Raw genomic sequence first — 24420 nt, 5'->3', positions numbered from 1 at the left:
ATTCGTTGTACCTCAAGGGCAAGAGGCAATTTGTCAGCCCTTGGACAGCCTTGAAGGCCACCACTGTCCGCCCCCTGCCCCGTCCCCTCCCTCGGCGATGACATCAGAGCCAGCCAAGGCAGAACAACCTGTCTCTATGGCCTTGAGTGTAAGGTCAGTGAGGACTGTGGAGACCGCCAGAGCCCTTGGTGGGTGACTCGGCAGACAAAGGGCTCTGTGCACCCGCCTCCGCTGTCCTGGCTGGGCCTCACGCACAATGGAAGGACCTTTCGAAGCTGCACCCAGCCTGCCCCCTCCCTCAGCCAGAGACACCCAGAGATGCAGCTGAGCTCAGTCTCACAGCACGCCCCCTCCCTGCTCAAAAGGTCCACAGAAAGGAGGTGGGGAGGACAAAGCACAGAAAGGCAAGAGTCTCCCCACTCTTTCTTAGCTACCAATGGTTCCAACCTCTCTACTTTGCCCACGCTGTTCACCCTGCCCGGCATACCCCTATCCCTCTATGAATCCTTCAAGAGCCCCCTTAAGTCCTACCACTTCCAGCAAGGCCTGCCCGGTTATTCTACCCCACCCCCATCCCATTTCCTCTTTCTCCAAAGTCCTGTTGTGTGGCATTGGGGGCTCACGTGGGGCTCAGAGACTCCCGTCTCTCCTTTCCTATCTGTCCTCCCTGCTACCACCAGAGTGATCTTCCTGGAACACAAATGTGACCTTGTCACGCTCTTTCTATAGATGCAGACTCAGAAGTGTGGTATTCAAAACTTCCCAACTCAGGCCCCATTCTTTGTGTCTGGCTTCAATTTCTGCCTCAAATCCATGTGCTAAAGCTTGGCCAGATGAAGTGGGGATCTGCCCTCCAGACACATGGGCACCTGGGCAGCCTTTCTGAGACAGGAACAGCTGAGACCCTGTCTTGATCACAAGACACAGGCACTGACGGTCCCCTTCCCCACTCAACTTCACAGACACACAGACACACAGACACACACACACACACACACACACACACACACACACACACCCCATAGGCTGCCACCAGGGAGCCCACTGGGATTGCAATGGTGTGTGTTAGTACCATGGACAGTGCTGGGGGAGGGCAGGCTCTGAGGGCTGTGAAATCCACCGACTCAGGGCATGCTTGTGTTTCATACAGCAGACATTTGTTGAGCACCAGCTGCATGTCCCATCCCTGCTGGGTGTTATGGAAAATTCCAGAGGAAAAGACATGTTGTCACTGCCCACAGGGGCCTTAACAGCCTGGCTGGGGAACTGATAGTCCTGCCACCAACCTCCCACCTACCTCCCTACAGACTGCCACAGCCATTTTTACAAACCACAAATCTGACCATATATCTCCCCACTTTTTTTCTCTTGAGATGAAGTCTTAATATGTCACCCAGGCCAGAGTGCAGTGGCATGATCTCGGCTCACTGCAACCTCCGTCTCCTGGGTTCAACTGATTCTCCTGCCTCAGCCTTCCTCCCAAGTAGCTGGGATTATATGTGCGTGCCAGCACACCCAGCGAATTTTTGTATTTTTTGGTAGAAACAGGGTTTCACCTTGTTGGCCCGGCTGATCTAGAACTCCTGACCTCAGGTGATTCACCACTTCGGCCTCCCAAAGTGCTGGGATTACAGGCATGAGCCACCGCTCCCAGCCCCATATCTCTCTCTCTTAAAAGCTCCATGGGACGCACACACACACACACACACACACACACATTCATACACACACACACACACACACACATATCAATTGCTTATAAGATAAACTCCATCTTAAAAGCTCCATGGGATGCGCACACACACACTCATACACACACACATACATACACATCAATTGCTTATAAGATAAACTCCAAACCATTAAGCATGACAGTCAAGGCCCTTTCTGACCCAGCGGGCCAGCCACCCTCCTGCCCTCACCACCATCCCCACCCTCATGAGCCCAACACTCCAGCCCTACTTGACTTCCTTCATTCCCCAGACATGCAAGGGTGCTTTTCTCATTTTTGTCCCCTAATCTGGGGAGTATTTGCCCCTCTTCTTTTCACAGAGAACTCCTACATAGACTTCAAAATTCCAACCAAATATTTCCTCCTCCAGGAAGCCACAAAGTTAGTTGCTCCTTCCTCTGTATGCCAAGTGGCCTTGTACCTGTCTCTATGTCACTTGGCGTATTGAGTTCTGAATTACTATGCGTCCCTCATGTCAAACAGAAGTTAGCTACATTCGTCTGGGCCTGTTAGGAAAGGTGTGGTGGCTGCCAGAAGTGGAGGGGCTTTCTAAGAACTGTAACTGATCAATCACTATGTCAGTAATAGTTGTATTTGACAACTTTAGATTTTCTGGAAGCCTAAAAATAATGTCAAAGCTGTGCTTTGTGTGCTACTTTTTAACTCTAGAAGCCTGTCTGTCTTATCTTTGGGAAGAGAGAGCATTGTTTATTGTGTCGACCATATGCCCAATAATTGTTAGAATATGATTAACTAAAACATAGCCTCTAGCCGATCAATGCAGACATCAGATCCAGCCCTCCTCCTTCAACGTTATCAATGTTCTCAGGTATCTGACTTCACATCTGTGCTCCCCACGCCAGGCTGTGAGTTCCCTGAGGGCCAGGACTGTGGTGTCTGGCACACGGTAGGTATCCATCAGTACTGGGAGACTAACAAACTAGAAAGAATCACATGGGCTTCAGGGTCAGATTGCCTGGGTTCAAATCCTCATTCTACCATGTACTTGCGGTATAATTTTAGACACGGTTTTAACCTTTCAAAGAGGCCTCTATTTTCTCACCTGTAAAACGCACGTATTACTAGTATATGCCTCACGGGGTTACGGTGATCTCTACGACACTGTGTGAAAAGGACCAGACATACAGCCTGCCCGGTAATAAACACCTCGTAAAAGGTCACTGTTATGGTCACTAATGTTGCGTTGAATTGTGCGGTTTAGACTTAAGCACAACAGGAATTTAGAGAAAAGAGAGGGCACCTTCACCAATAATCCAAGATGACTTGGATCATCCAAGTCAGTATTTACTGAGTACTTCTTATGTACCTTGAATTAGTGATGAAACCTCATGGCAATTCTATGAGGTGGGTGCTGTGATTACCCCTGTTCAATTTCCATAAGCAGCCAGGTAAAAAGGGTCAAATAACTTGCCTGGGATCAGCCAGTAAGCAGAAGAGTCAGGAGTCAAAGCAGGGCAATTTGGCCCCAGAGTGGGGCTCTTCATTTGCATGCCACAGAGTCAACCTCAAGGAAGCTGGAGGCTCAGTTGGGCTTTGCAGGACAAGCCACAAGACAGAGGCACCTCTGCTGGGAAGAAGGACTAAGGACTTCCCCTCATGCACTTCCCATGAGCCAACCCAGGGTGTCTCCCAAAGGCCTGCATCCCTCTCTGTATTCTGTCACTCCTGCCTTTCCCACCCAGCCAGCCTCCCTCATGCCCTTCTTTTCCTTCCTCCTACTGTTGTCCACGTCTAAGAGTTCATCCTGGCCAATGATGGGGAGCTCCCAGAGCGGGTGATGTTGGAGTAGGGCTTTGAAGGATCCGTAGGAGTTTGCCAGGAGAAGGTGGAGGAGAAGTCAAGGTTGACTGTACAGTTGTCTCACCTACATTGTCGGCATTCTGGGAGTCTCCGTGCTTCAGTTTTCTCATCTGTAAATATGAGAGTAATGAGTACCTACTGCTTCTCAGGGTTTTTGTAAAGATTAAATAAGCCACTACATGTACAATAATTTTACTTAATAAACACTCCTGTAGTGCTTACCACATGCCAGGCACTGTTCTAAAGGCTTCACACTATTAAAAAGTGCTTAGAGCACGCCTGGCACATGGTAAGTCCAATATGTGTGTCTTCTGCTGTTATTATTATAGTCATGCTCCACATAACAATGTTTCAGTCAATCACAGATCACATATACATGACCTCATAAGATTATAAGGGAGCTGAAAAATTCCTGCCACCTGGTGACATCATACACTGGTGTGAACAAACCTACTGCACAGCCCGTTGTATAAAAGTCTAGCACAGGGCCAGGAGTGGTGGCTCAAGACTGTAATCCCAGCACTTTGGGAGGCTGAGGCGGGCAGATCACTTGAGGCCAGGAGTTTAAGATCTGCCTGGCCAACATGGTAAAACCCCGTCTCTACTAAAAATACAAAATTAGCAGGGCATGGTGTCGCGTGCCTGTAATCCCAGCTACTTGAGAGGCTGAGGCAGGAGAACTGCTTGAACCCAGGAGGCAAAGGTGGCAGTGAGCTGAGATCATGCCACTGCACTAGCACTACAGCCTGGGTGATGGAGTGAGACTCCATCCCCCGCAAAAAAAAAAAAAGTCTAGCACATAGGATTATGTACAGCATATAATACTTGATAGTGGTAATAAATGACTGTTACTGGTTTGTTTACTATATTATACTTTTTATCACTATTTTAGAGTGCATTCCTTCTACTTATTAAAAAAGTTAACTGTAAGATAGCCTCAGGCGGGTTCTTCAGGAGGTATCCAGAAGAAGGCACTGTTACCACAGGAGATGACAACTCCATGCATGCTATTGCCCATGAAGACCTTCCAGTGTGACAAGATGTGGAGGTGGAAGACAGTGATACTGATGAACTTGATACCATGGAGGCCTAGGCTAATGTGTGTGGTTGTGTCTTAGTTTGTAACAAAAAAAAAGTTTAAAAAGCAAAAATAAAAATTCAAAAGTTCAAAAATTGCTAGAATAAGGACATAAATAAAGAAAATGTTTTGTAGAGCTACACAATTATTATTATTATTATTATTATTGAGATGGAGTCTCACTCTGTCACCCAGGTTGGAGTGCAGTGGTACGACTTGGCTCACTGCAACCTCCACGTCCTGGGTTCCAGCGATTCGCTTGCCTCAGCCTCCTGAGTAGCTGGGACTATAGGTGCACACCAACATGCCTGGCTAATTTTTGTATTTTTAGTAGAGACGGGACTTTACCATGTTGGTCAGGCTGGTTTCGAACTCCTGACCTCAGGTGATCTGCCCACCTCGGCCTCCCACAGTGCTGGGATTACAGGCGTGAGGCAACACAACTGGCCTACAATGTGTTTTAAGCTACGTGTTATTTCGTGAGTCAAAAAGGTACTTTGGGTTTTTTTTGTTTTGTTTAGTTTTTTGGGTTTTTTTGTTTTTTTGTTTTTTGTTTTTTTGAGACAGAGTCTTGCTCTGTCGCCCAGGCTGGAGTGCAGTGGCGTGATCTCGGCTCACTGCAAGCTCTGCCTCCCGGGTTCACGCCATTCTCCTGCCTCAGCCTCCCGAGGAGCTGGGACTACAGGTGCCTGCCACCATGCCTGGCTAATTTTTTGTATTTTTAGTAGAGACGGGGTTTCACCTTGTTAGCCAGAATTGTCTCAATCTCCTGACCTCGTGATCCGCCCACCTCGGCCTCCCAAAGTGCTGGGATTACAGGCGTGAGCCACTGCACCTAGCCTAAAAAGTTTTTAAAACTTAAAAAGTTTATAAAACTCTGAAAAAGTTACAGTAAGCTAATTATTATTGAAGAAAAACATTGTATAAATGTAATGTATGCAGTGTGCACTGACAGTCCTGCTAGCTCCATTCATGGCAAATGCCTTATACATGTGCACCATTTTTTGATCTTTCATAGAATATTTTATTGTACCTTTTATTTATTTATTCTTAGAGACAGGGTTCCACTTTGTCACCCAGGCTGGAGTGCTGTGGTGTAATCATGGCTCACTGCAACCTCAACCTCCTAGGCTCAAGTAATTCTGCCTCAGCCTCCTGAGTTGCTGGGACTACAGAAATATACCACCACACACAGCTAATTTTTTAAAATTTTATTTTTATATAGAGAGAGGCTCACTATATTGCCCAGGCTGGTCTCGAACTCCTGGCCTCAAGCAATTCTTCTGCCTCAGCCTCCCAAAGTGCTGGGATTACAGGCATGAGCCTCCGTGCCCAACCTCTTGAGCTTTTTCTATGTTTGGATATGTTTAGATACATAAATACTTGCTGTTGTGTTATAGTTGCCACAGTGTTCAGCAGAGTAGCATGCTGTGCAGCTTTGTAACCTAGGAGCAATGGGTTGTACCATATAGCCTAGGTGTGCAGCAGGCTATCCCACCTCAGTTTGTGTAAGGACACTCTATAATGTTCACAAGGTGAAATCGCCTAACAACGCATTCCTCAGAACACATCCCGTCGTTAGGTGACGCATGACTGTACTGCGGTATCTTTGGCATCTTCATTTTTAGTGCTGTGCACCTGCTGTGTGTCATTGTGCTGGACACTTAGATCTGTCCACTTTTTGGGTCCCCACAAATCTTCTCTGCAGCAATCATCACCGTGCCCATGACACAGAGGAGGAAGCCAAGGCTCGACGGGTGGGGAGGAGGTGAAGGGGCTTCCCCAGGATGACCTAGGAAGAACTTACTGTGGCTAACTGTGAATGACACCTGTATGCCCCCAAACCCATGCCCTTTCCTTACAGCATGCTGGTAAGACTACTTCAATATTTTTAGCAAGGCAAGATAAGGGTCTAGGCTTGGCCAGAGCCTTGAAAATGGGCAGGGGCGGGCAGTGAGGGTAGGGGATGGTGATGAACAAATCTAATGTCCTCCAAGGTGGGAGGAGTAATCCCCAGCCAGCTCATCTCCCAGGACTGATGTGAATGGCAAGCAAGGCCAAGGACTTCCTGGACAGTGCTTCATGAGCTGAAACACGTGGCTCATTGGGAAGAGCTGCTTTTGCTACTTTCTCTGGCAATGGACAAACACCTCTGGAGGAGGGAAATAGCTGAAGCCACGTCAGTCATGACCATTTCATGCAAATTATTTCAACAGAGCCATTCATGAGAGTCAGTTTTCATAGAAGGGGAGGGAACAGGGTCCATGAAGGCACTGACCACCTGGAAGTGGATGACGTAGAGCTGAGGAAGATAGGGCATTGCAGGAGTTCAATGCCCTGGGCGAATGGCCAGGGCCCTAGACTTGCAGCAGGGGAGCCAGCTCTGCGTTTCCTGGGGGTGCAACCTTAGGCAGTTCCCTGTGCCCGTCTGGGAATTGCTTTCTTTTTTTTCCTTTTTCTTTCTTTTTTTTTTTTTTTTTTGGAAACGGAGTCTCGTTCTGTCTCCCAGGCTGGAGTGCAGTGGCCCGATGTCGGCTCACTGCAAGCTCCACCTCCCAGGTTCATGCCATTCTCCTGCCTCAGCCTCCCGAGTAGCTGGGACTACAGGCGCCCACCACCACGTCTGGCTAATTTTTTGTATTTTTAGTAGAGACAGGGTTTCACCGTGTTAACCAGGATGGTCTCCATCTCCTGACCTCGTGATCCGCCCACCTCGGCCTCCCAAAGTGCTGGAATTACAGGCGTGAGCCATCACGCCCAGCTGCTTTCTTTTCTTTTAAGCACTTTATTATGGATAATTTAAAAATATAAACTTAGAGTAGATAGAATAATATAACGAAGCCCCTGCGTGCCCATCACTCAGTGTCTACAATGATCAACTCAAGACCCATCTTATTTCCTCTGTTCCTTCACCCACTCCTCCCCATATTATTTTGAAGTCAATTCCAGATGCCCTGTCACTTCATCTACAAATATTTCAGTCTGTATCTCTAAAAGGTAAGGACTCATTAAAAATAAATAAATAAATAACTACAGGGCCCTTATCACATCTAAGAGCACTGACAATGAAGCCTTAGTAACAAATATTCACTCGGTCACTTGAGCCCAGGAGTTTGAGACCAGCCTGGACAACATGGCAAAACTTTGTCTCTACAAAAATACAAAAATTAGTCGGATGTGGTGGCAAGCACCTGTAGTCCCAGCTGTTTGGGAGACTGAGGTGGGAGGATCACCTGAGCCCGGGGAGCTTGAGGCTGCCGTGAGCCATGATCAGATCACTGCACTCCAGCCTGGGCAACAGAGTGAGACCCTGTCTCAAAGAAAGAGAGAAAATATAAATATAAATATAAATATACACATATACGTTTTTACTCATTCACTCAGTATTCAATTTCCACTTGCCTCATAACTGGGACATTTTAGAAAATACAATTTATTTGAATCAGGATCTGAATCAGGTTCCCACAATGGTTAGCTAACATGTCATTTAAGCTTTTCTATAAATTCTCCATCTCTCTCTCTTTTTTATTTGTCTTGCTTATAATTTATTTGTTGAAAAAAACTGGATTTTTTTTCCTACAGAGTGTCCCACGGTGTGGATTTTGCTGATAGGGCCAACGTGTTCATCGTAAACACATTGTTGATGATAAAAATGGGATAATAATTGTCTCCAAAAATTAAATAAGATCATGTCTATGAATGAACGACAATAATTGGAAGGCACCCCACAAATGTCATGTGTTAGTGCTTCATTAGAGCCTTTCAATAACACCCTAGTGCTCCTGTTGTTCTGATTATATAATTGAGGTTCAGAGAAGCGTAGTAACCTGCCCACCCTCACAGATAGCTCATGGCAAGGAGGCAGCAGAATCCTACCGCACCTTCCCATTGCTCTAGGGCTTTGGGATTCTGCTGTTTGAGCCTCAGTTGCTGCAGTTGCAAAAACAGGCCAGGAGGCCAGACCTGGGGCTTCAATGATCTAACAAGATGCCCCGTACCTGGCATAGTGCCTCACTCCATTCCTTTCGCTGTCTGCCTCTCTCATCCCTACTGGTTATCTAGTGGTGATAAACCTAGATCCGCGTCTGCCCTAAGCCTACCCTCAGGCCGGCAGAGGCAGGGTGGGCAGCCCTGGAAGCTGAGCACACTCTGTTCTCAGGGCAGCTTGAGCCAGGTGGCTGTGACCTCTTGGGCTGCAGGAAACAATCAGCTCTTCTTCCTCCTTCCCTCTTGATTCTGTTGCTCTTATCTTGGGTGACGGGGCCCAGAGGGAAATGCTCCAACTTCCAGCAGTGCCCAGCCTATCTGTGCCCAAATACATGGTTTCCAGGCTCTGCCCTTGGCTCTAACAAGCCTAAGGCGTAGTTCCTCCTAGAGCTGACTCTGATAGTTTGATTTCTACCCAAGCTCAGTGTCACTTAATCAATAGACAGTGTGCTGGGCCCTGCAAATAAGAATAACAGTAACAGTGATAGCAACAACAGCAGTAATAATTGCCCACATTTGTACAGCACCTACTCTCTGCCTGCCATAGTTATAAGCACTATGCATATGAGGCCAGTACTAGTATTGCCCCCATTTTACAGGTGAGGAAACTGAGCACTGAGCTTGAATTGCTCACCCAAGGTCACACAGCTAGTCACTGAAAGAGAAAGGATTTGAATAAAGGTTTGCCTGGTAAAAGGTAGGTGCTGCAAAGAGAAGAATACAAATCCAACTGCAGATTGGCATATATGCCACGCTTCATGCCTCCATATACCAACCTTATTGTTCTCATTTGCCTTCAAGGAAATCGAGGCTCAGAGAGGTAGAGCAATGAGTCTGCTTGATTTCAAGGCCATGCTCTTTCTACTCCTCCAAGCTGAAAATCAAATCACATCACTAGAACTCAAGAGAGGAGGGGAGAAGAGTAGGAGGGAGACAGCAGGCTGACAGCACTCAGAAGATGGGGCATTGCCTTCTGAAGCTCCCTGCATGAACAGCCACGCATGCTTGGCTTTGAATCTTGGTAAACCAACCCCGCACATCATAGCAGGTGTCTAACTGACTCACTCCTGTGAGGACCTCCCAGCGGCAGGTCTGGCCCCTTCACCCCATTTTATAGCTGTGCAGACTGAGGCTCCAAGGTGTCAAACTGTCTGAGGTCCCACAGTGAGGCCCTGGGGACCAGGGCTCTGTCCCTGAACTGCCTAGCAGTGAGGGGCAATCTTGGGGGGGCTTGGAGGTGGCCGTTGAGGAAGAATGACCCTCCCCCACCAAAGACCAGTGTCATCACAGTCACAAGACTCTGGTTATCAGCCATCTTCCGGATAGACTGTACATGCTCTAGGGAGAGAGGCCGGAGCTGTCATGGGGACCCCTCGGCTCCCAGTTCCAAGCACAGAGCCAGGCACAGAAACTTTACTGGAAGGAGGGAGGGATGGGTAGGATGGTGTACCAGAGCCATAGGCCTCAGGCTCCAACCACTCCCAGGGCCAACAGCACCCTGGCTATCACATATTACGAAGAAGAAAATTCTTTTTTTTTTTTTTTTTTTTGAGACAGGGTCTCTCACTCTGTCACCCAGACTGTAGTGAGTGATGAAATCTAGGCTCACTGCAACCTCTGAATCCTGTGTTCAAGCGATTCTCCTGCCTCAGTCTCCCAAGTAGCTGGGATTACAGGCACCCGCCACCAAGCCCAGCTAAGTTTTGTATTTTTAGTAGAGATGAGGTTTCACCATGTTGACCAGGCTGGTCTTGAACTCCTGACCTCAAATGATCCATCCGCCTCGGCCACCGAAAGTGCTGGGATTACAAGCTTGAGTCACCACACCTGGCCAAGAGGAAGACATTTCTAGAAGAAATATTTGTAGGACATGTAGAGCTTTCCCTTGAAGGAGGGAATTTTGCGACTGTTACACCCATACCTGGGGGCTGTCCCATTGCAAGGGGCAGAACAATCCCGTGTGCCCCCAGAGCGTACGAGCGCTGGAGATGGGCAACACTGGATAGATAGATTTCAGCTGAAATTAGGAAGTACTTCAAAATAGGCAGAGTGGCCCGCTGGCCCTCAGGACACACCCAGCTGGCTGGGACAGGAGTTATGCCAAGTAGGGGCTGGAAAAGGGATTTCTACACCAAGGAGGGCCCCAAGGCTGGCTTTGAGGCCTGCCCAGCTCTATAACCCCAGGTGTCAGGAGCTGACCTGTGATTCTGGGTCACATTCTCCCATCCGGAGGTTCTATTCTGTTCCAACACCATCATCAGAGCACCTGTGAGCTACGCGCCGACTATGGCAGGTGCCGTGCAGAGCATTCTAGCTCATGCAGTCCTCACAGCACTCCACGCAGGGGGTATTCTGACCCCATTTGACAGATGGGGAAACTAAGACTCACAAAGGTCAAGTGGCTTGTCCAGAGTCAGCGCTAGGAAATGTCAACACCTGGATTTGAAAACAGACTTCAGACTTCAAAGCCATCTTGTCTCATCTCGGCTGCTCTGATCCTGGTATCCTGTGGCCCCAAAATTTCCTCTGTGGCCTAAAGCCAGAGTTTTTCCCCTGGGGGTGAACCACAGGCCCCTCTCACCACTGCTTGGCCCCTCCCAACCACAGCACCCCCGCCAGCCTCACCGCAGCGGCTCCGTGGTTTCCTGGACACTCTCAACCAACAGCAGCTTTGACCATAATGGTTCCCACGAGGGGCTGTTAGTCAATTTTCCCTGCTTGGTTCTCAATTTCTTTGATGGGGGAAGATGGCTGGGGCCCAGGATGCAGCCATGGGCTGCCCTCCCCAAATAACTGTATTTATCTCATACTCTGGACACAGCACAACATTTCAGCTTAATTTTATTTCCTCTTATAAATGGGCACAGCACGGGAAGTGTTAAAAAACAAAAAACAAAAAACAAAAAAAAAAAACAAAAAAAACAAAAACAAAACCAGTTCCTTCACAAGGCTGGAACAGGTGAGTACCCGCAGCGGGGCAGGCGCCTTGGTCTCTTTTTTCCACTGTCTTTTTCCTTATTTAAGGTTTTGGCCATGAACTCAGGACAGGTACAGTTAATAAACAGGTTACAGGGGAGAGAAGGGGCAGGGAAAGCCTGGGGGAGGGAACGGCAGACTCCCACCCACCCCCGGCCAGTTCTGTACAGGAGAAAGGACTCACCAGAGGGACGGACACTGTCTTCAGGGGGCTCTCTGGAGCCGCGCCGCCTACGAAAAATATTTACATGCATTTGCCACGCTGAGGCCAGGGTCACTGTGGTGCCAGGCAGGCACCTGGGGGATGCTGGGGCCATCGGCTCTCAGACGGCAACTCCCGGGGCCCAGTCTCGATGCCTCTGAAAATCTGTACAGTTTGCGGGCTTCTATTTACAGGCAAGAGGCCTGGGGAGGCAAGTCCAGGGTTCTAGTTGTTGGGAGAAGAAATCCAGAGAACCCAGGAGGCAGCTACTCCTGCCCTGCGAGGCAGAGGGTCTGCTCCCTGCGTCCAAGGGCCCCCACCTGGAGGCCTGACAGGCAGCTTTGCCAACCCTAGAGGGGTTTGGTCCACACACCCTAAGCCCTGCTCAGCCCTGGCTGCCACCCACACACCTCCAGCAATCAAGGGGATCAGCCTTTCAGGCAAGGCCCCATCTGGCCCCCTGGAGACAGGGCCTGGGCTCTCCATGTCCTGGCCTGCCTCGTGCTCTGGCAGCCAAGGCCCCAAAGGCTCTCAAGCCACACAAGCTTCCTCTCATTTGGAACTCGCTGTGCTTCCAGCAAATGCCAAAGCTCCTCAGAACACCCCATCACAGGCAGGGGTAGGGGTACATGAGGGCCCTGCATCGGCATTGCACCTTGGAGAACCCTAGCTAGTCCTCACTGAACTCTCTCGTACTGCCTTGCCCTGGTCAGGCTGGCCAGGGCAGATTTGGGCTGGTCAGACTCTTCAACCTCACGAGGATAAAGCCTGGACATCTGCCTTGGGTCCAGGGCTCCATGAACAAGGCCCCTGGCCTCTTCTCTCAAATGCTAAGGACACAGAGAAGAGAAGCCAGTGCCAGGAGCCCAAGCCGCAAATCAGAAGCTAGCCCCTGGGATGTGAGGAGCCAGGTCTGCTGGGGCCACCCCCACCATGGGCTCCAGCCCTACAGAGAACCTACACCAACTGGTGGGTCTCCCACCCAAGGTCCGGCGCCTTCTGGGGCTGGTGGCCCAAGCCCTTTTCTTCTCTATCCTCCCTGGTTTCTCAGCCTTGGCCTGCCCAGGCCGTCTCACCAGAGCTGTGGTCTCCAAGACAGCAGCGCCCCAGGGAGCAGGGTAGGGAGGCTGAGCCTTGTGGTCTCTGGCCCCAGGACCCAGCCCTTCTGCTCCAAAAATGACTGAGGCCAACCCACCCCCTCCAGATATTGGGGGCCCCCCATGCCCACTCTTCTAAGGCTGGGTCCACCTGGCTTCCTCACAAGCCTCTGGGCCCTGTGAAGGAGGGTTTTGGGACTGGAAGATGGAGCCCAGCCTGGAAAAGACAGGCTGTGGGACAGCCCCCGGAACCTCACCCTCACTGCCTACACACTGCTACCCCTCAGCCTGCAGAAATCTGCTGCCAGGACATCTTGCAAAGGGCCCTGAAATAAAACCTGCCTTCCTGACTTGAATCTGGGCTGTGGGTGAGGGGTGGGAGTGTGAGTGCCCTTTGGCTCCAAGAGGCCCCCTGCCAAGCACGCCCTCCCCCAAAGATCTGTGACCCCACATTTAAAATACCGATGGAAATAGCCCTACTTGCTAGGTAACAAAGGAAGTAACCCCTCCCCCACTATCACCTGGTCTCATCCCTCAAACCCTGACCTCAGGGCCTGAGGGATTTGCAGGGGCTGCTTCCAGCCATGGCCCCTGAAGCTGCAGCCAAAACTGTCTGGCCAAATAGGTGAGAGGGTGCCCACAGGGAGGGCCTCTGGGCAGGTGGGCTGAGGTTGGCCTGGCCAGGCAGAGGGCAGAGGGTGCGGAGGGCCTGCCCTCACAGGCACTTTGGAGACTTGTGTCCTGGGAGGCAGAGTCAGCCCCCTAGCTCAGAGCAGGAAGGGGACACAGGGAGAGAAAGGAGCCCAACCACATGCCCCCTCCCTGCCCTGGGCCTTCTGTCCTGGGAGACCCAAGACCCCCCAACAACCTGGGGCCAAATTTCCTTCCTCAGCCTTAGAGGAGCCCCCAGGCTGCCAGCCAGTGGGGGTCTGGCCCCAAACCTCCCCCTTTGCCAACTGCAGTGGGGAGGAAGAAGGTAGGAGTGAGGCCAGGCCCACCTGTGTGCAATGCCCTGAAAGGGCTGTGGCCCCACACTTTTTCCAAGAAAGGCAAGGGCCTGCCTGTTTCCCTCCAGCATTGAGAGCAGGTCATGTGGAGTGAGACTGTGCATCCACATGGAATTGTGTCTGACACTGGCTGGGGTTGGTGGCTGCATGGTTGGTGTGGGCACCATGGCATGGAACTGAGTATGACGGGGCAACTAAGGGGGACCCAATATGGGCTGATTGTTCCGGCTCAATTCCACCCTCCCCAGTGAGCCTGAAAGCTGGAGACAATGTGTGTGGTGCCAGAGGGTGGGTGTACTGGGGGTAGGAGGAGGCCACACTGTCACTATCATGTGACCATGACTAGTGACTTGCATTGCAGTGTCTGGGGGTATGTAAGTGATGCATGAGGATAAACATTCTTGGAAGGATGTGTGTGTTCTGTGATATGTCTTGATTGGCTGGGCAGTCAGGATTGCGTATGGTTTTGTCATTGCATGCTTTTGTCTTGTGTGTGACTGCATGAAAATATGTGTGACAGTGTGGGCAATGGTGTCTGTGCAGAGTCCCCTCATAGGAGGGACATCAGAGCAGCCCCTCCTCACCAGTGGCTGCCCCAGCACCCTCAGGAAGCTGTTTCTTGGAGGAAGATGCAGAAAGAAATGAAGTCTGGGGTACATGTGTACTTGGCAGGCAAGAGGAGAGATTCAACAACCCCAGAGAGACCAGGACAAAACAGGCTGGTGACAAGGGATACCCTCTCACCCAGGCAGAGAGAGGCCCTGGGATAGGAGCAAGAGGTTGCAGTGAGTGTCTAGATGATTTCAAGGGCTGTGTTTACCAAATGTTTGTCCTGGAAATCAGTCTGAGTGCCTCTCTGCCCCAAAAAGGAGATCTCAGTGAGCCCTGTGGGTGCCAAGTTGGGGCTCAGGCCTATCTCAAGCCCCACCCTTTCTTCCACCACCAGCCAATCAGGAGCTTTCTTCCTCTCATCCATCTGACATGAGGTCCTGAAGCCCCAGACTGGTGGCAGGGATGAGGGGAACAAGAGATGAGCTCATAAGGGCACAGTCTGGGGCAGATGGCAGTAGCCCCTCTTCCTCGGGGAAGATCTGTGTGAGGCTGGCAGCCTGGGCAGACCTTGGGAGGGAGGGCAGAGAAGAACTGGGGCCAGGTTCCAGGCCCAGTCCCAGGCTTGGGCTGGTGAGGCCAGGCTGGGGACTGGACGGCAGGGTGGTGTTGAGGCTGCAGGGAGGCACTGTGGCTCCACTAGGCATAGAACTCCTCCTGCTTGTCAGGCTTCTGGTATGTGACGCTCGCCTGCTTGGGTTCCTCCAGCGTGTAGCTGCCCTCATCCTTTTTCTTCATGCGATAGATGAGCAGTGTGACCAAGAAGGCGGCAAAGAGGGCGCCCACCACCCCGCCCACAATCACAGCTGTGGAGGAAGAGGGCAGAGGTCAAGGCCCAGAGGCCGGGTACAACCAGGGCAAAGGGTCCTCAGGGGTGGGGGCCAGGGTATGGAGTGGGCTGGGAGTCCTGGATCTGAGTTGGAGTGAAGATGGAGACAATACTACTACTACCAGCACTGGGTACCACTATAGGCCTTCACTGGCTGCATTCTAATTGCCCAACACACTAACTCACTGAACCCTCACACCAGCCCTATGAGGGAGGGGTTATCTGAGGGCTTCATCAAATTTAAAATGCCATCGGTCATAAGATGCCCCAGTATTTTATAACTGCTAGGAAAGAAAAAACTCTGCTAACTAAATATGACATACCCCAATTACAGAAGAGTTAACATGTGAACAGATGTACCTCTTAGAATTGATTAAGGGCAAAATGACTATCCCCATTCTACCCATGAAGAGAAGGAAGGCTGGAGAGGTGAAGTACCTTGCCTTGAGTGCAAAGCCAGAATTTGAACCAGGAGTCCAGAGACTCCCTAGATGCAGCCAGGGCAGGTCCACAGGGACTGGGGTCAAAAATTGGGGAAGGTCAAGCTGAAGGATGGGTCAGAGGTTAGCATCTAGGAAGTGAGGTCCCAGGGGGTCAGCCAGTGTGGCCCAGGAAAGCAGGGATCAAAGTCAGAGTCCACGGAGGGGTCAGAGGGCACTGAGGAAAGACCTAGAGATGGACATGAAGTCAGGGTTGGATATTGGGAAGGAGAAAAGTTGGGAGGAGCCAGAAGGCAGGTCCTGGGGGGTTGAGTTCTCAGGTTTCCTTCCTATCTGGCTCCTAGGAAACCACGCCCTGATCTTCTTTCTGGGTTCCTAGAGGCAAACTGAGGCCCAGCCAGGTGCCTCACTCTGGGATCCTCCCAGGCTCCCCTTGGCCCAGACCCCAATCCTCACCTACGAGCACCTCCTTCCGCTCCAGGATACTCTTCTGAGGCAGCTGAGCAGCTGAGCTGCCCGAGTCGATGGCATTGTCCAGGAGGCCAGGGCCCGGGCGGGCACCCTTGGGCAGTGTCCCAGGTGGAGATGATGGCTTGGCCGCAGCCCCTCCCACAGCTACCACCTCATTGGCTGTGTCTGGTTGTGTGGTCTCTTCTTCTGGCAGCTCAAAGTCTCCGCTGGGCCCCCCACTCACCGGCACCTCTGGCTCATCCCGGATTGTGGTCAGGAAGGTCTCTGGAGTTGGGGTCTGCAGAGAGGGTGGCATAAGCCCAGGACAACCACACATGCATGCATAACCCCCCACCACCATCCTACTGCCCTGGGGGGCTAACACTTAGCACTCCCTACACACCAGGCGCTGTGTTACTCACTATCCCCACGAAGGAGTGTAATAATGTCCCCAGTTTACACAGCAGGAAGTCAGCTCAGAGCGTAAATGACCTGCCCAAGGACACACAACTAGTAAGTGGGGGACAGAACTAAAATCCAGATCTATCTGCCTCCAGAGTCTGTGTTTCTAACCACTACCACACTGCCTCTGTTCTTGCTCTGGCCACATCCTGTCCCCATCATGTCCCCTCCAGCAGTCTTAGTAACAATTCTCGGGGGATTTCTGTCGAGATGTTTGGGAACTGCTGGGTGCAGCTGCTATGGATGTGGGCCTGGTCCGGGTCCATGCCTAAGGCAGGGGAGCATCCTGTAGCCTGGAGGCCAGTCCAAGAGCAAAACCTGCAGAGCATGATGGCCTCAGGGGCAGGTGTCCTGGAAACCAGCTCAGTGACTGACAATCTCTAGGACTCCCACCACTCAGAGGCAGGATCAGAGCTGGGAATCATGAAACCAAAGTGGGGGCTGTGGGAGCCATTTGGAGCAGGGATGTTTCTACTTCAAAGGTGGGCATGGAAAGGCGAGCCTGGTGTCCAGGCTGAAGAGAGGCTGCAGCAGTGCCCCAGCGTACACAGTGTGCACAGTGGCTCCTCCAGCAACCTGGGCTCTGTGCACCTTCTCCTGGGTTCCGTACCCTGTCATTGTTTCCCCTTCCAGCTTGGCCAAGTCTGTGTGAAAACACCAGGCTGCCCCAGCTGCTTGAGGCGAGGGAAGGGCCTGCACCCTGCTGCAGCTGGCTGGGGAGTCAGAGGGACAGACACTGGCCCCAAGGCAGCTCCACGGCCTAAGGGCCCTCCTCAGTGAGGCCAGCTGCAGAGGGCTCTGGCACCCAGTCCATGTTCCCCCCTCTCCATCTTACTCAGTGCACACAGCAGGGACCAGACCACCTCTCTCATGTCCTTGGGATTCATCCATCCCTGGCATTCCTGACATCTTCATCCTCTTCCCGTCAATTCCCTTGCCCCATCCAGAATATCCCAAATGCACACACATGCAGCCCTAGCCCTGTGAGACTGCCCGGCTCTGGCGCCAACTGCCTGGGTTCAAATCCTGACTGCCACTGTTGGCTGCAGAGCCTTGGGAAGTGGCTTCACCTCCCTGTGCGCCAGCAGTTGCTCGTCTGTAAAGTGAGATGACCACAGTGTTGCCCGTGGGGTGGGCATGAGGGCTGGGGCTAACACAGGTAAAGTGCTGAGAACTGAGCCACACCCAGGCAGCCCTCCACAAGGCAAGTGATGCATTCTCATACAGCCGGCTCTTAACCACCCTCAGACCCATGGTATTAACAACCGTGATGAGGACAGCATCTGAGAACCTACTGGCTGCACCATCACCAGGCGCTGTTCTAAGCACTGTGGATGTCAGGAGACTTCATGCTCACAATGAAATGATACACATTCTATTGTTTTCTCCTTTCCGTAGATGAGGAATAGGAGGTATAGAAAGGATCAGGGACTGGCCTGAGGTCCCATGACGAGGAAGTGGCAGCGGAAGGATTCTGATCCAGCTACCAGACTGCCGAGTTAACGCTCTCAACCGAAACACTCAGCCTGGCCTGCCTTGTCACCAATGCACATGTTCACCCAATTCCTTCCCCACCAATGTCCCATCCCATTAGGATCCAACCACCCCAGCCCTCGTTTTCTGTCCCTCTTCCCTCCCCATCTGATCCCTGTCCCTTGGTCCTGCCCCTTGCCCCCACTTTGTCTGGCTCATCTCTATAGCCTCCTGGTCCTCAGTCCTGTCCAGCTCCATCCTCCTCATCCCTCCCCTGACCCACCCTCCTCTGCCCTCCTCCCTGTCCCTTCTCAACACCCTCACCTGAGCCACCTCTGTGGGTCCAGGGGCAGTGGTCCCCAGGGGCAGGGTGCTCCTCTCAGGGATGTCAGGCTCCTGGGTGGTGGCCGGCCTGGGAAGGGCTCTTGGCCGGGAGGTAGCTGTGCTGACCAGCCTGGGTGTTGGGGCCTCAGTGTCCAAGACAGCTGCCGTGGTAGGGGGTGAGGGCGCCTCAGGGGTAGTGGCCCGTGCCGTGGCTACCGTGGTCAGTGGAAGAGGCAGAAGCCTCCGTACGCCGGTGGTCCTTACAACAGCAGTGGTGGCCGTAAAAGGGGGTGCTGCAGGGGTGCTGGGGGTGGCGGTGGCCACTGTGGCAGGCACTGTGGCCACAGTCGGGGCCCCCGTTGTTGTGGCAGCAGTGGTAGCCGTGGTAGTGGAGATGGTGGTGGCTCTCTGGCTGGGCTCTTCCGGGACTTCTGTCACCACCAGGGGGCTGGTGGCTGGCTCTGGGGTGGGGCGCTCAGAGGGGAGCTCTTCAAATGGTGTGCCCACAGGCTGGATGTTCGTGGTGGGCAGCACCGCAGGGGTGGTGGACACTGCCAGGGCCACATCTGGGCTGAAGCGCATGGCTGTCTCAATGCCCGACTCCTGCTCGAAGTCTGAGGGGGTGGGGGAGAGGGAGAGAGCTAGGGAGCTGGGTGGTTGTGAGGGGCATGAGGATCCCAGGTAAGCAATGGCCGTCAAGATTAGGTCTCCCAACCCCCTCTCTTTGCCCCATTTTCCCAGAAAAGATGAGAGAAAGGAGGAAGGCACAGCCTGGCCAGAAGTGGCCAGTTGCTGATGTTCCCCAACTTCTCTCTGCCAAGTCAAAAATTCTGGGGGCCGCCTCTCCCAGGAAGCCTTCCTTGACTATTCCTGCCCACCCGACCTACAGCTTCTATGAGGTTTAAACCAGGCAGCAGCAACTGAGGCGCCTCTGGTTGCAAAACTTGCTGGGGCTTGCAGGGGAACACAGGAGTGGCATTCTGGGAAGAGTCAGACCCCAAAGGCACCCCTACCACACGGTCAAGGCAGGGGTGGTACACTAAGGGCTTCCCCCCCAGAGGCACAGGCAGAGGGTAAGAGGGAGAAGAAGCCCTTGCAGCAGGGGAACTGCTTGAGCAACCTGGTTGATGCAAAGCCGGGACAGTGAAGGAACTTGGGAGGAAATGCGACAGGCGAAGCGGGAGGGAGAAGCCACAGCCAGCTCCTGGGCTCGGAACCAGGCAGGAGGGAGGGCAGCCAGGGAGCTTTGTGAGTAGAGATGTGACCCAACAGAAATAGATTTTACAAAGAATAATTTGAAAGGGGCTCAAAGGACTGGGCTAAGGAGGGGAGACCAGAGGCGAGGGCTGTGGGGAGCCAACTCTGTGGCGTGCAGACCCCGTACCATCTCCTCAAATGCCAGCCCAGGCCCTCACTGGGCCCAGTCTCAGCCACCGTCTTTTTGCTACTGTTTTGAGAGCTCCTCCTCTGTGCCAGACCCCAACTTCCTATCCCAAACCCTCCTAGAGGCACCGAGAGGAAGGCGTATTTCTCACCATCCGCAGGTGAGAACACAGGGACTCAGGGAGGGGGAGCACCGAGGGGCACACAGTTGCTATGTGGCAGAGTGGGGCTCCCAGCGTCCTTCTCTCCCGAGACTCTGCTAGACCCACCTGGCCTGGCTCCCCTTCCCCAGGGCGGAGCCAAACCAGGCACCACTTGAAGCACCTGCCCTGTCTCGTCACAGCCCTAACCCCACCACTGGCCACAGCTTATTGGACCTGATGGGACCACCCAAACCAAGCAAGGTCTGCAGAGAGAGCCACATAGCACACACAGAGATGCAGACGGGGGACCCTGGAGAGCTGGGCATCCTGGGCTCTGAGGTCCTCCCAGGCCTGGTTCCGTCCCCAGGAGGGTGTTCTGCCCTTCTTGTTCTGGGGATCCTGCCCAAGAACTTGTCTGACCCATACAGTAAACGCCCCCTGCCTCACTGAAGCAAGCCCCCATGGGCTGCTCAGAGAAGGGGCTGGATACAGAGTGGTCACTGCCACCAGGCAGGGGTAGGGAAGAGGGTACTTACAGCCCGAGCCCGACCCTGAGTAGAGGTCATCCAGTTCATCATCGGGAAAGGAGTCATCGTCCCCAGAGCCCTCCAGGTCCACGGGCCTCTCAAAGTTCTCGCTGCGCCAGCGCTGGGCCTGGGGAAGGTAGAGGCGGACACAGGGCTCGGCACCTGAGACTCGCAGCTGGGTGTGCCCAGAAGGGCAACAGGTGCCCTTGTGGGCCGAGTGACATCCACATGGGTGACAGAGATCTTGTGTGCACCCGGAAGGAAAGTGCGTGCGTGTGAATAATTCACAGGGCAGGGGTGGGGCGGGGCAGGTCACCTGGGGCCCCATCCCAGAAGGCTTTCAGTGTCTGGCTGATGACTTTCTCTTAGAAACTGGTCATTTTTCATCTTGACTGCACATCTGAATATTGTGAAAACTAAATTCAGTGGTTCAGTAGGTCTGAGGTGGTCTCTGAGCAGCTGCAATGTTGGACTGGCTGTGGGGAGCCCTGGGGTGTGTGTGAGCAGGGGAGGGCTAGACTGGCCCTGCATTTGGGGCCCAGCCTCTCACCCCCTGCCACTGATGGGCCCCCTTCTGGAGTTGATACAAAGCCAGAGTGAGGATCTCAGTCCTGTCTTCATATCCCCAGCCTCAACCACCTGCTCCAGAGCCCTGCCCAGCCCAGCCAGGGCAGGGAGCCAGGAGGTGCCCCTCACCAAATGCACACACACACACAGTCTCAAAGTAATGAATTAATCAGTATTTACTTTCTACCAGTGAGTCATGGAGTGGAACAATTAGTGTAATTGCTCCCGTGACAAATTGCTGGGTCTTCCTCCTTTTTAGACATTCCAGGAGCTCAGAGCAGTAGGGCCCAACTTTTCCCCAGCTCCCCTCTGCCCAGAAAGACAAACACCCACGGCGGAGGAGCTAGAGCTCCCCATACCACTTCCCTCCACAACCGGAACCAGCCAACCCAGAGTCCCTGCTCCCTCCAGCTCTCTGGCAAGCAGCCTGAAGTCACACAGAAGAATGGGGACTGAGCAGGGACCCAGGCTCCAGCCCCTGCCCCTGCCCAGGGCTGTCTTCACTGTCTTTCTATCCTTCCCAGCAGGCTGGGCAGTGGCTTGGAGGCCTTTAGCTGGGAGGAGGGATACTAAGAGGTCTGTGGTCCCTGGAAGCCCCCAACTGAGGTAAATGTGGGTATCAAAACAAGGGAGTCCCCAAAATTCCTCAGTGACCAGTGCCACTTGGCCCCTAAACTCCTGCTTCAAGAAAAGCCTGTACAAATCCAAAGACCTACCCCCAAGCCACTTAGACCTTTGAAATGACACACCCCAGAGACACAGCACATGCACAGACACACACTGACACATGCTCACCTAAAAGCAGCCACATAGGGCTCGGCGTGTCAGCACGCCTGTGGGTACAAACAGCCACTAGCATGGGGCAGGAGGAGCTGGGCCTGCCGTGCAGTTCTGAGCTCAGAGACAAGCATTGAGCCTCCTGGAAACCCATCAGCCTCCACTCAGGTAGCACTCACCTAGATACTATTCATCCCCAGCTCAGTAGCCATCGACATGACAACCGTTACCATGACGACCATCTTCTCCATGCTAAGGACCAGGAGCTGCAGCTCCCCATAGAGATGGGGGGGTGCAGGAGAGGGAGAGATCACAGGGGAATGGAGAGGATGACAGGGAGCGGGGAGGTGGAGACAGAGACGGGGACAGAGAGGCGAGGACAGAGGGAGGCCAGGGGGCAGAGGGGCAGAGACGGGGAGGGTCGGCTGGGGGATACGAGAAAGGGAGAGAAGGCAAGGATGGGAGGCAGAGGGGGAGAACTCACACATCCTAATTTAGCCTCATGCTGATGAGGCAAGGCTGGGGAAGGGGCTACCTCAGTAATTTTCCAAACCTGCTTCCAAGAGCACATTCTTTCCGAACAGCAAGCACTCCCAAGGCGGGATGGCAGGGGGAGGAATGGCCTGGTCACCCCTGAGCCCACCTGGGATGCTCAGCAGGAACTTAATGCAAGGACACCTGGGACCTGCAGGCACGGGCGCTGGGACTCAGTGAGGCCTTCGCAGGAACGCTACAGAGGGGGTGCTGGTAGCTGCAACTCCCAGAGGGGACAGAGGAACGAGGGGTGGGGAACGGAGCCTGAGAGGCAGCAGGGAAAACCTTAAGAGTCACAGAATGCCTGAGGAGGAGGGTGACAAGCAGCCTTTGACCCCCAAACGACCTCTGCATTTGCATAATCCATCATAATGAGCATAATTATCCATGCCATTCCCTTAAAGGAGAACTGAATCCAAAAGCCCCAGGACGCTGCCAGCTGCTCCTTGACCCTCACTGTGCCCCCTCCAGGTAAACATAACCCCCCCACGCCTGATAGGAGGCCTCCACACCCCCAACACACACGCGCACTCGCAGAAACACACACACACAAAACAGCCCAACATCCTCATGCATGTACATTCTCATGCATGTACTATGCACCCCAACGGATACACACACACACACAATTAAGTGCAATGTCTGCCCACCCCAATCTGTATACTCACCACAGCCTATAGGCAATATAGCCCAGCCCACACCAGCACACACTCACCCATCTACTTCACCCCTAGCTGCATATACACCTGCCCTAGGGTACTCACAGCCACACACACACTCCTCTCCTCACCACATACCCCACAGATGCCCCCGACAAACCTCAGCACATTCTCCTGACCCCACGCACCACACTCACCTCACCAAGGCCCACAACACAGAGCCACTGCCACGGCCACGCATGTTCCCTAAACACACATCGCTCCTAGACATCACCTCTGGCAGGTGCATCCTCTGACTCAGACGTGAACCTCAAAACTCGGATACAACCTTTCCTCTCGGCTGCACCCCCCACACACAGCGAGCATGCCCGGCAGAAACATGGAACCTGCTGCTTCCGGCCACCACCAGTCTCGGGAAGGGACACCCAGCGGAGGCTCCCTCAGCAGCCCATGAAGGCCTGAGCATCGGGTCCCAGGGGAGCCGCTGAACGTTCCCAGGGCACTCTAGAGACCTCTGCCTGCTGCTGCCGAGGGCCTGCCCCAGGTCAGGTGCTGGGAGCACGTTACTTATGCGGCCTCCTTAAACCACCACAACCGCCCAGGGTTTTGTCATCCCCATTGCACAGATGCAGGAACTGAGGCAGAGGTTAGAATTCAGGCATGAGGTCTCTGTCTCTGAAACCCTTGTCCTGGACATTCCTGGGCCACCCCCAGACCCATTGCTCGTCCAGGGCTGAATTCATACATCTGTGCCCCGCAGCTGCCCCTCACCCCCTGCATGATATCAACTCAGCAACACCCACAGCCGTCCACGCCCACTAAACATCCACACGCACGCACCAGCACACAATGGTGATGAGACTATGCAGCTCATAGCATTGCAGGAGAAGGGGCTGAGCACAGGACCCAACACGCCGAGCGCTCCCAACACCCTGCTCCACACGCGTGCAGCCTACTTGTCCCTCCCTGAACCTGCCCCAGCAGACATACACCCACCTCACATGCCATTAACAGACCCACAACACCTGCATCCGAGTTCCCTCCCCTCACACATGCGCTCAAACACGCACTTTCCTTCCAGGTACACACAAGTGCACACACACATAGGGATGAAACATGGCACCCTTCCTAACGGACTGACGCCCCCCGCCTTCCATTTTTCCTCACAGTCCCCTAGTCATCACACCCTCCTGAACTCACCCACAGCCTCATTCCACAGAGGCACCTCAGGCTCCCAACCCAGAAGGGACCAGGACCAGCAGTGACCCACGGGCCCCCTCACTCCACATCTACTCCCACCTAGAGTTTTAGAGCAGCAGCTGGGGAGGCTCCCCTGGGCCAGC

The 24420-nt window shown here is 53.1% G+C and overlaps 1 protein-coding gene across 4 annotated transcripts in view; it reads right to left on the bottom strand.

The window, feature by feature from the left end:
* SDC3 (syndecan 3) overlaps positions 1–24420 on the bottom strand; it is a 71385-nt gene that overhangs the window by 20751 nt on the left and 26214 nt on the right. For 2 of the 4 annotated variants that reach the window (XM_077965048.1, XM_077965044.1), the window contains exons 2-5: positions 20550–20667; positions 18488–19101; positions 16235–16526; positions 3618–3663 (exon numbers count right to left, since the gene is read on the bottom strand). In XM_077965048.1, the coding sequence (XP_077821174.1) occupies positions 3618–3663; positions 16235–16526; positions 18488–19101; positions 20550–20667 (1070 nt within the window). Of the gene's footprint in view, positions 1–3617; positions 3664–11442; positions 15316–15781; positions 16008–16234; positions 16527–18487; positions 19102–20549; positions 20668–24420 lie in introns of those variants that run through there. The other 2 variants (XM_015133580.3, XM_028836979.2) reach the window with 2 other exon arrangements.

The sequence above is a fragment of the Macaca mulatta genome, chromosome 1 (assembly GCF_049350105.2).
Source record: "Macaca mulatta isolate MMU2019108-1 chromosome 1, T2T-MMU8v2.0, whole genome shotgun sequence".
Taxonomy (NCBI): domain Eukaryota; kingdom Metazoa; phylum Chordata; class Mammalia; order Primates; family Cercopithecidae; genus Macaca; species Macaca mulatta.
The sequence above is the reverse complement of the archived record's forward strand: the minus strand, read 5'-3'. Positions and strand labels throughout refer to the sequence as shown.